The 12,005-nt window shown below is 38.7% G+C and overlaps 1 protein-coding gene across 3 annotated transcripts in view; it reads left to right on the forward strand.

The window, feature by feature from the left end:
• The first annotated feature begins 10,123 nt into the window (after positions 1 to 10,123).
• LOC115739502 (calcium-transporting ATPase 3, endoplasmic reticulum-type) overlaps positions 10,124 to 12,005 on the forward strand; it is a 31,128-nt gene continuing 29,246 nt past the window's right edge. For all 3 annotated transcript variants that reach the window (XM_030672619.2, XM_030672620.2, XM_030672622.2), the window contains exons 1-4: positions 10,124 to 10,320; positions 10,564 to 10,614; positions 10,709 to 10,742; positions 11,748 to 11,765. In XM_030672619.2, coding sequence (XP_030528479.1) covers positions 10,288 to 10,320; positions 10,564 to 10,614; positions 10,709 to 10,742; positions 11,748 to 11,765 — 136 coding nt within the window. In that variant the 5' untranslated portion in view covers positions 10,124 to 10,287. The remainder of the gene's footprint in view (positions 10,321 to 10,563; positions 10,615 to 10,708; positions 10,743 to 11,747; positions 11,766 to 12,005) is intronic.

Raw genomic sequence — 12,005 nt, forward strand, 5'->3', positions numbered from 1 at the left:
TTATTTAGATGAAATGATTCCAATAACCTAACTCACTATTCACACCACCTATTTGAGCCAATAGGGCTTTATGAAAAAGTGAGCGTTCTACGCAATCATGATTCCCTCTTTTTCCTCTCATTTACCCCTTGGTCGAATTTCACTTCCTCTCACTCTTGAAAAGTCAAAATTTTTACTTTGCTTACAAACACTCTCAAAAGAAAAGGGTTGCAAGAAGGAAGGGTGATCCTTGAGGTGGTCTTGAAGTATTAGGCAAGTCTAACATCTATCTATTACTCTATATGGTTTTATATTGCTAGACATTGATTTATTTGATGCATGTTATAATAATAGTGTTGTTTGTGTAAGATTTGATGACAATGTGGATGAGAAATGGCCTTGCATGTTGATTGTGAAAAACTATCCTGAGATTAAGCCTCAAACTGACCCCCGACTCTTTCTATTTTTCTATCTTCTTCCACGAAGTCCAAAGGCCTAAGCTGAAATATAACAAATGAAACCAACACTCTAAGCTATGTCATATATTTTTTTGGAAATTTTTGAAGTCCATACGGTCGGCCAAAAGGCCTCACTTGTCCACATCCTCAATCTGTGTTCAAACTGAACTCTTTCTGACCTTCCATTGTTACTATTTTCATAACGCCTTTTTGTGAGCTTTACATGTCCGAGAGCCAAACATAAAAAATAACACTGACACCCTAAACCTTAACAAATAATTATTTGAGAATTTTTGAAGTTCATCTAGCTAGTCAATGGTCTTGTATATTCATGTTTTAAGTCTGGCATATCTGAATGTACTCTGACCTTTGGTCTTTGTTATTTTTATATCACTTTTTGTGAGTTCCAAATGAGTTAGACAAAAAAGTGTAAATTGACTATAATACTCCCAACTACAACATATATTAAATCGAGAATTTTTGGAACACAAATGGTCAGTCCTTTTAATTTTACACTTCTATGAATCTGCATGTGCTTTTCTGTTTCTGACCTGACCTTTGAAGTTTAACATCTTTGTACTTTTTTTTGTGGATACGTACAACTCTGAGACTAAACATAAAAGTTGGAGCTAACAGATTGATCTAAAACATAAATTAAATTGGAAATTTTTCAGGCATTCTGAGTTGGGATTAGGGCCACCCTTTGAACGAACTGTATTCTGTTTCTGGGTTTGAATTCTGGTGTTGTTTCTATGAATTTTTGTGAAAAATTTATAAACCATCAATCTGAGACTTGTCACGAAAGTTGTAGAATTGGGTTTGATATACAACATATTAAAATTGTTAACTTTTGAAGTTGATTTATAGAGGTAAAAGTGGAAATTTCGAACAGGGTGCAAAACTGACCATGACTGAGCAATTCATGAAATCTGAGTAGAACTTTTTAATCCGTGGGCCTAGTGCTCAAAAGCCTTGAATGGAATTTAATCACCAATGAGGGAACTATCATTCTGTAAGATACGATAATTTTACGAATTTGATTGGTATTTTAACCAAGACTATTGTGAAGGTGCAAATCTGCCATGGTATGAGGATTTGGATTGAATTGAACCTCATGTGGCATATTGTACAATATTCATACGTGCAATCCCCTAATGATTGTCGAATGGTAATAATCGAACCGAATTGTGTGTGGCATGATCATATGACATGACATATAACAATGTGAGTACATGAGGGTGGAGATTTAAAAGACTTGAAAATTTTCCCAACGGCTAGAATGCCCTTGGAGCCCCGGGTGTTTGGAACGCCCCTTCGTGTATAAGGGAAGCCCTTGCCGTGTGGTCGGGGAAGCCTCCGAAGTGGAGATGCCCAAGTGTGGAAAGCTTGGTAGTGTCATGCACGAATGTTGGGAAGAAATCCGTGGGATCTTGGCAAGTGAATTTGTGAGATTCGAACTGAAATAAAGAGGAAAGATTAACTAATTATATAACTGTGAGCGCATAACATATTCATCTGGTGTGAATTTTATGCCTACTGCGAATTGCTTATTTGTTTGACATGGTCTTGCTGAATAATATTCAAATGAATTCAATATTATGTGTTGGGTTAATAAATAAAAAGAAATATTGTAATCTGACAAAGCCAATGCCTCGGCGTGGTGGTATGAGAATGAAAAGGGTCCAAAAACAACCGGGGTTCGAACCCTGAGAGTTGTTGTTGTAATGTTAATAAATAAAAAAAATTTGGACAAATTGAAAAGATCTTGAGCTAATTACTAATTGTGTTTCTTTTGATATGATCCCCTAAGACCACACGCTTTAAATAAATTTACGTCGAGTAATATTTATATGTTTTATTTCTTGGGCCTTGGCTCATTCTTGTTATTAAAACATTTTAGATAACTAGTTATGGATGTACCCCCAACCATTTCTATGGGATGCCCTACCAGATTAGTTCATGGTAAGAAGATGTTGTCTTTCCCGATTCTCCTCTTGTATTTGTTAAAAGCACGACCGTCATCTTTGTCATTATGGGTCGTTTATCAATTGTTGCTTTTCTATTTTTCGAGTGGTATTTTCGACAAGGCGACCGGGTTTTGGGGCCCTTGATCATCGACAATGGTGGGAATGGAGGCGGTGGTGATGGAGACGACAACGACGGAATTGAGGGCAGACCTGGGGAGGTGGTTGAGGCGTAGATTGCGTGTATTTTTGTTTTGGGCGTATAGGGTTAGTGTCCATAGTGTCGGACCAAATTTTGTTGTATTAGCTTGGTAGGAGGGAATTGGCCCTTTTTGTGTACCCTCGCCGGTTAAACTAACTTTTCCCTGTATGTCTTGGATATATATGTTTTAGAATATGACTATAGTAAGAACTTGTAATATTTGGACCTTTAACATACAAAGTGTTTTTAATATTATGTAAATATTCAACTTGCGTTAATTAACTGAAACTATAACATAATGGAAACGCGATTTAGTACGAACGGTTCGTCACACTTACCTCGTTCGGGACAAAATAAACGAAACCTTGATGAGTTCGGTAACCATAGAAGAAATGAAGGAAACGATGTTCCGGATAGTTGAAAAACTTATCAACTTAGGTACCCTTGACCCCATCCTCAATAAACAAACTTTATACTCATTCCTAGAGTATCAAATCCATATAGCATCACTTAATACAGGCCCATTAGCTTGTGCAACTTCAGTTATAATATTATTTCCAAGGTTATGGCCAATCACCTAGAACCTTGACTTCCTAAACTAATTGACCCTATTCGACAAAAAAATAATAATAAATAATTGCCACTAAATAAAGTGCATTTACTAGTGGTGAGAAAATTCAAGGTAATATCCTAATTGTTCGGGACGTGTTACATTAGCTGCGCATGAGGAAAAGGAAGAGGAAGTTTCGGGCGTTACTTAAACTTGATATACAAAATGCATATGATAGGGTATGCTGGAGATAGGATTTTGTGATAAATGCCTTTCTCTGGTAAAATAATGTATCTCCTTTGTCACTCTCAATTGAAAGTCAATGGGGAACCTTTTTATTACTTTTAACCTTCTCAAGGCATTAAACTGGGGATCTTCTGTCCCTTTACTAATTAATAATTATGGATAATGTACTCTCATCTCTCTTGGACAAAGCAATTGCAAATGGAGGTGTCAAAGGAATCAAGTTGAATGGATTTTACTAAATGCTATCGCATCTCTTATTCACAGATGATGTGATCTTCTTTCTAGATGAAACAGTATGGAAATGTCAAAATCTAGCAAATCTATTGAACTAGTATTGCTTCACTTTAGGTCAGGCTATTAACACGAATAAGTCGTGAATATGCTTCAACAATAGCTTCCCTCAGCACCTGAGGAAGAATATGTCATAAGAATTGCAAGCCCCTATCATTGAGTAGATTGGGAAACACTCAAGAATACTCTACATTAAGGCTAGTCAAAGAAACGGATGTTCACTTTGGTCTTAGCAAGAGTTAATATGAAATTAGAGGGCTAGAAGGATAAGTTGATGAATAAAGTGGGGAAGAAAATTTTAGTCAAAACTATTATACAAGTTTTGCCACAGTACACAATGTCAATATTTAACATCTCTAACTCGGTTTACAAGTCGATTGGGAGGAAAATTGCATCCTTTTGGTGGCAACAAAATGCTGCCAAAATAGGAGTTCATTAGAAGAAATGAGAAATACTAAAGATCAAGAAAGACTTTGGAGGACTAGGTTTCAAAGATGTCGTCATCTTCAACAAAACCATGCTGGCAAAATAGGCATGGAGACTCGTACAATCCCTATAAGCCATATGAAGTCAGCTATTAAGAGGAATACACTTTTTGAGGTAGGATTTTTGGAATGCAAGCAAAGGATCTTGCCCATCCTAGGGGTGGAAAAAATGTTAGCGGGTAGAGAGGTGAATGGTCCGTACGTTAGATGGTCGATGGGAAAAACATCAACATTCAAGAAGATAAATGGTTATCCACAGGATTAATTGGTGGATTAGCAAATCAAGGAGATGCCCCAGTTGTAGCGAAATTAATTAATCAATAATCAAAGGAATTAGGCATACAAAAGCCGTTAGTCATCTTTAAAGAGAATATTGTGCTAAAAATCCCAACGACCCCACTCAGCCCCTATCTTGAGACTACAAGGTAGTTTGGACGAGGAATGAATCAAGCCCTTATTCAGTCAAAAGGTACAGCAAATTATATCCAATAGGCTCGCAACTAAACGCAAACCAAGCATCTTCATCATATCAAACTCCTCGGGCCATATGGATTATGATTTGCCCTATAGATTATGATTTGGTAGCTACATCCTATCCCAGAATAAGATTGTTCGTGTGGACTATGTGTAACAGTGCACTACTCGTGAAAGAAAATTTGTACATATGATACTTGATCCGCGCTACCCCTTATGTCACCAAGCTCCAGAATCCTCAAAACAGTTTTTGGCCTTGTACGAATGGACAAAAAAAATCTAGTTAGACCCAAGGCTTAAAATTGACAATTCCTTGTTAAACATTACTAGAATCGACAAGTGGATTGTTATTGATAAAAGACAGATGATTTGTTTTTGAGATCAAAAGTAGTACTTATAGGCTTAGGATTAAGCTTAGTACAATTACATAAATAACCCCAACTTGCTAATTTTCTAAAGTAATAAACCCAACATTCCCCCTCAAGTTGAAGTGTACATATCAAAAAAGCTTAACTTAGGACAAATATATGAAACTCATCCATATCGAAGAGATTTTGTGAAAATGTCAACTAGTTGCTCTTCAGAACGTGTGTGCACCAACCGTATGTCCCACAATTCACTTTCTCTCGAACAAAATGACAATTCAACTCTATATGCTTCATTAGCTCGTGAATTCTTGGATTGCTAGCAATATAAATAACAAACTGATTATCACAATAGTGAGTAGATGATCCTATCATAGGCAGTCCAATCTTAGTTAACAACATACGAACCCATTGAAGTTCACTTACAACATTAGCCATAGCACAATACTCGGCCTTTGCACTAGATCGAGAAATGATAGGCTGCTTCTTACTTTTCCACGACATAAGATTACCACCAAGAAAGACATAGTATCTCGAAGTGGACCAACGATCCATAGGACGACCCGCCCAATCCGCATCGGAATGTCCTGTCACTTTCAAAGACTCGGGGTTAGAATAACCGGTTATATGAAGATGATCCCGATTATGGAACATAAGTCCTTAACCCGGAGCTCCTTTCAAATACCGAACAATTTGTGGAACGGCTTGCTAATGAGTAGTACGAGGAGAGCTCATCAATTGATTCACCATATTAACAGCAAATGAAATATCCGGACAAGTAATGGTAAGATAATTTAACTTGCCTACTAATCGGCGATACTTTTATGGATCATGAAGAAGTTCTTCGTGTTCATTATCAAACCATTTTCCCATAGGTGCGTCACCAGGCTTAGCATCATGCAAGCCAACCTCCATAAGAATGTCAAGAGTATACTTTATTTGGAAGAGAGCAATACTGCCATTAGCATAGGCAACTTCGATGCCAAGAAAATATCAAAGACGACCTAAGTCTTTAGTGTTAAACTCCTTACGTAGAAACTGTTTGAGTCATTATACACCTTCAACATCGCTTCCTGTGACATTGATATTATCAACATATATAACAATAATAGCACACCCTTTTAAAAATGACATACTAAATATTGAGTGATAATTGCATCACTAAAGCTGCTAAACCAAGTATGAGGAGATTGCTTAAGTCCATAAGAAGCTTTTTGCAATTGGGACACCTATTTCCCCTAAGCAACAAATCCAAGTGGTTGCTCCATATAAACTTTCTCGTAAAAATCACCATGAATGAATGCATTTTTGACATCAAGCTAATAAAGAGTCTACTGAGATGGAGTAGCCAAGGAAATAACGATACGAACATAAGGAATTTTGGCTACCGTAGAAAAAATCTCATCATAATCAATACCATAAGTTTGAGTATAGACATTTGCACAAGACGCGCTTTTAAGCGCTCGGTTGAACCATCCGGAGCGATAACCCACAAATTATTTATTAACCGGTAAGAGAACCAGCTTGCAAGGTTTATTATGATGTAATGTAGCTATCCGCTCCTACATAGCGCTAGCCCAACCTGGATAGGCTAAATGCTCATGCACACTACTCGAAATAGACACGGATGCAAACGATAACACAAAGACAGACATTTGAGGGCTTAGGTTATGATAAAACACAAAATGAGAAAGAGGATATCGAGACTAAGTATGGTAAGCAATACGAGAGCTGACGGGAGATGGTGGAAGACGATCAAAAACCGGGATTGGAGGTGGTGGTAGCGAGACGCTCACTGGTAAAGAGGTATTACACCAAAGAGAGCGAGGACCACATGTGTAGACCTCAAGAGGAGTCAATGCTGGTGATCATGGATCTAGTGGAGAATCTTTAGAAGTAACAGGTGGTGGCTCCGACTAAGATATGAGTGCGAAGGGTGACAGAAGATTCATGGTTAATGGTAGGACTATAACATAAATATACATTTTTTGAGTATGGGACGACCATTGCCAAAACATACTTGATCCTCAAAGAAAGTCACATCAGCAAAAATATACCCACGACGATGAGTAGGACTATAACAGACGTATCCCTTTTGAGTATGGGAGTAACCCATGAATATACATTTTTTTGCATGAGGTGATAATTTATCAAATCCAGGAGATAAAAAATGAATAAAACAAACACATCCAAAATTATGAGGACGAATAGATCACAAAAGACGATTAGGATGAAGAAGAGCATAAGGGAAAGCTCCTTTCAACACGGAGGACGGAGGATGATTAATAAGATGACATGTTGTAAGAAGAGCATAGCCCTAGAAGGACTTAGGCAGATGAGTGTGAAGAAGTAGACAATGAGCAACATCCAACAAATGACGGTTCTTGCGTTCAGCAACTCCATTTTGTTGCAGAGTGTGAGCATAAGAACTCTGATGTAAAATACGATGAAATTCAAGAAATGGAATGAAGGTAGAATAAGACGCAAGCACTTAATCAAATAACCATACAGAGTACGAGCTTCATTATAAAATTGGCGGAAAGAATGAAAAACTTTAGTACGTTCTTTTATTAAATATAACCTAGTTGCACGAGTACAACTATCAATAAAAGTGACAAAATAGCAAAGACCAAATGAAGACTCTCGACTAGGACCCTACACATCAGAGTGAACCAACTTGAATGGCTGGTACGCACGACTCGAAACACAAGGGGAAAAAGACACACGATGGTGCTTACCCAACCGACACGTTTAACAATTAAATTGAAGATTTGAATTAGACACAAAAGGAAAATATCGGTGTACGTCATTTGTTGGGTCACGCGACCCTAGTGATATCATATCTTACCTAGTTACACATGGTTCTCTTCCAAATGCACATACAAGGGTAGGAGACAAAGATGCTTCGTAGATTAAGGCTAAATTTGGAAAATAAATGTATTCATTAAAGGACGGAGTTGCTTACAAAAAAAAAAAAAGATGACATTGACGAGCCGCGGTTAGGGGTTGCTTTGGGCTTAAAGATTTTCAAGAAAGTTTTATGCTACAAGCTTATTAAAAAGATATTCATGGTGCATTTGTTTAGCTTTTCCAAGGGATTTTGAGCATTCAAAGCCACTTGGGAAAAGTATGGGGTGTTTGACAAACTTTTTCTGGCCACATGCTGGCTTTGGTAATGCCAAAAGCCCAAGGCAGACGGTAAGTCCCCACCTACTTTGGCTTTTGGCATTTGCGGAAGGCTACTTCTAGGGCTAAATGATTTTTTTTTTCAAAACTGCTCTCCTCGATTTTTTCATTTTCTTGTTTCTCTAGGCGAGGGCGGCCGATAAGGATAGATCTGGTTGTGAAGGGTTAACGATTGGCCATCAAGGGGCTAGCGAGGTCGATCGAACCAAATGATCATCGCCAAGCTTGCCCAACCTTCGTGAAGGGCCGCTTAGGGTTACGCGACCATATGCGACCCTTGCCAAGGGCCGCCCAAGGTCACGTGACTTTAGAGGATAGATGACGACAACCTAAGCCCATTACTAGAGCTGGCGAAGGGTTTGAGTTCGTTTTAATAAAAAGGTAAAAGAAAAAGAAGCCAAAGTCCTATGCAAGAAATTTTTTTGCCAAAGACTATTTAGATCAAAGTTGCTTCACAAAAAACTTTTAACCAAATACAATATGCATTTCCCGAAAGCCATTTTATGTTAAATGCCTTTGCATTTCCTCAAAACCTAATCCAAATCCGAACCAAACACAGCCTTAAGAGACTTTGGGTGCTCAAAGGTATTTTGTCTATGTGTTTGAGAATGCTTTGCAAAATTGCTTTGCGCCTTCAAAGGATTTTAAGTCAAAGTTTTGGTGTTTGGCAACATAATTATAAGGCTTTTAGTTCATATTTTGTTTTGAAGGTGCTTAAAATTCAAGAGAACTGCTTCTTGTTTTGGCTTTGGGACCATTAAGGAAAGCAAGTTCTCTCTATTAGCAAAATCTTTTTATCTCCACTTTACCGTCACCATGCTCTAGCAAGGCCACTTTTGAGTAACTTAACGTCAATGCAGCCTTACCAAGGTCTAGCGAGATATATATGCAAGCTCCCCGGGAGGTAGTGCGACCCCGACAAGCCACCTATCGTGATTTTGAGAGTCTCACCTAAGTTGCTGAACCCATGGCAGGGCTTACTAGGGTTTATTCAACTTCGACAGCACCTTGCGAGGTTCCTGCAACCATTCCTTGTGATGATTTAGAGTTTGTTTGTCTTACCGGAATCTCCAGATAATTGCCTTATTGCATAATTTCAGAGGTAAATAACTATCAAAGCTCATTGTTCAAAAGACTATTATTATTATTTTTTTATCATTGTAAATGATAGGATAACCCACGCGATCGACATCATCATTTGCATACTCAATTTTGTAATAGTAGGTAGAGGTGAGCACCGGATCCGATCCGATTCCATTCGAGAATCGAATCAAACCAGCTTGTACCCGATTCAAGGTTGGTCTTGGAGAGATTCTCTTTTTTCTTTTTTTATTTGGTTCTATTTTATCCTATTCTATTAAACAAGCACACAGTTGTGAGAGCTATGTGCCGTGTGTACAGATTGCAAAATCCTGCTCCCTTGTCGCGCGTCCTTACCTCTCTCCCCGAAGGTGGGATTCGATCCTCGCACCTCTTTCTTTCCAAATGGAAAGAATGGCTATTGGGGCAATCCTCTAGTGGTTCAGAGATATTCTTTTGAAAAAGAACCACCCGTAGTATTCAACATGAAGAAAAAAACGTTGTTAACTGCTTGACCAACATTTGTTGTCGTAATAAAATGGTGCACATTTTAGAATTTAATGTAAGAATTCGATTGACAGAAGTGGGTCACGAGTCACCGAACTGGCGAACGGCTGGTGCTAGAATCTCAATTCATGGTTCCAAATATTGAACCGGGAGTCGCGGTGACGGTTTCGATTTCAGCCTGTCAACAACTCGTCCGGGAATCGATCACCTCCGGAAAAAATGGGATACGATCGGATCGGGCCAACCGATCCGCTGGACCCAGCGAAAGTCGGCCCAAGCTGGACGTCGCTTACGCATAGCGTCTTCGCTCGATCTTCTTCAACGCCTGCGCTTCAGCATGCAAATCAAACCATTGGGTCCCTGATCTTCCCTCTCCTCCTTGTTTAGATCCAACACTAGACGATAGAAAACTAGCACCGAGCTAGTTCGCTTCTCTCTGTCTCTTCTCTCTCTCTCTCGTGCTTCGCCTAGAGAGAATATTCTTTTCGCGGTGTTCTTCGATGGAAGATGCTTATGCGAGATCCGTCTCCGAGGTAAGTTCACGAATGTCCCACTACCGCTTTCGCTTATTGAATTCGAAAACTTGATCAATCGTGGGGTACATTCTTTCTCGCGAGGGAACGATTATCATTTGATATCGTTTTGCTTTCAGCCACCTGATTTGAGCTAAATTATCTCATTGCTGTGATTCAGTCATCTGTGATCAGAGCGATAAGAGAAGCTAGAAGTGCTCTTCGCCATGTGTTTCAATTCTGAAACTTGATTGTAACTTTCAGGTACTGGACTTCTTCGAAGTGGACCCGAGTAAAGGACTCAGTGATTCCCAGGTTTGACTCGTGAGCTTGGGATACCTTCCGGTCGTGGAAATGGAGTTTCGGTTCAATGAATTGATCTTGATTTCTTTTTGCCTTCACGTGGCAGGTTGCGAGACATGCAAGGCTCTTTGGTAAAAATGGTATGCCCTCGTCCTCACTTGACCTTCGGTTATGATCCTTGAATCGTATCTGTTTCCCTTTCCTCAAATACTTGGGCTGATGCTTTAAGCTATGGATTTTGGCCGGTGGTCTTCTTTTAGCCACTTTTCTTGTGTGTTGTGTGCCTTGCAATCAGTTGGCACTGAAAATGTGGGCAGATAAGCAATGAAATATGAGCCATTTGTCTTCGGCATAAAGTGAAATAATTTACTAATCCTTGAGTTAGAGGCATCTGAAGTAGTTGATGAAAGGCACAGAGAACCCTTCGTTGTCTTTTTTTTTTTTTTTTTTGGGTCTTTTTAAGCCACTGAAAGTTGCTTTGGATGAAACCGAAAATGTACCCTTAAAGATAAGTGATGAGTGAGAAAGATGAGATGCAGAATGTAAATCTGATCTACTGTGAGGTAGACTAGATGGCTCTATTTTTCTGGTAGTGGGCTCCCAGGCGTTTAGTTTAAACAATAGTTACAGTTTTCACTGATATGGCCGCTGGATAGGAATTAATCCAGCTTGATAGCCACTCAAGGAGAAGCAATGGCTGCTCAATATTAGATGATTTTCACAGGAAGTTGTGTTTTGATTACTCATAATGCATTTTAAGCTTTTTGTAGCCCCTTCTTTTTCCATTCTGGTTATGAAATTGTGTTTTGATTCTCCTTTTCCAGTTCAGTTTACGTTTTATTGTCGATTTTCTTGGCATCAATTGGAGGGCTGGAACTCATTTATTCTCTTTTATTTCCCATGATAAGTTTTTCTTTGTAGCTAACTTATAATTTTTGGCAGAATCTTGATTGTAGTATCACATGAATGAAGTACTTCTAGGTGTGGTTGCAGAGTATAATGATAAACAAAACAGATCAGTGGTCGAAATAATATCTTTTGCTTGTTGTATCTGGTGCAATTTTGTGATATGTGTATTATTTAATCAGTAGGGCTTAAATCTTCTGACTGTTTTATGTGTTTCATGATCTGCTGATGGCTTGCAGTGTTGCCCGAAGAGAAAAGTAAGCACATCTCTCTCTCTCTCTCTCTCTCTCTCTCTCTCCCCAGCCCACGTATAGGAAAAACTCTTCATCAAGCATGCGCATAATTTGATCATTTTTTTCTTCTTCGATCTCTAGCTTGTTGTAATTCTATGCCACTTAAGCTTATGAGGAGTTCAGGGATTAAAAATCCAACATTTGTAGAAGAACATTGAAGAAAGTCTGAGAACTTGAAGCAAGCTCTTTTTCCGAGTCCCATCC

This window comes from Rhodamnia argentea, chromosome 2 (assembly GCF_020921035.1).
Source record: "Rhodamnia argentea isolate NSW1041297 chromosome 2, ASM2092103v1, whole genome shotgun sequence".
In the NCBI taxonomy this organism is placed as follows: domain Eukaryota; kingdom Viridiplantae; phylum Streptophyta; class Magnoliopsida; order Myrtales; family Myrtaceae; genus Rhodamnia; species Rhodamnia argentea.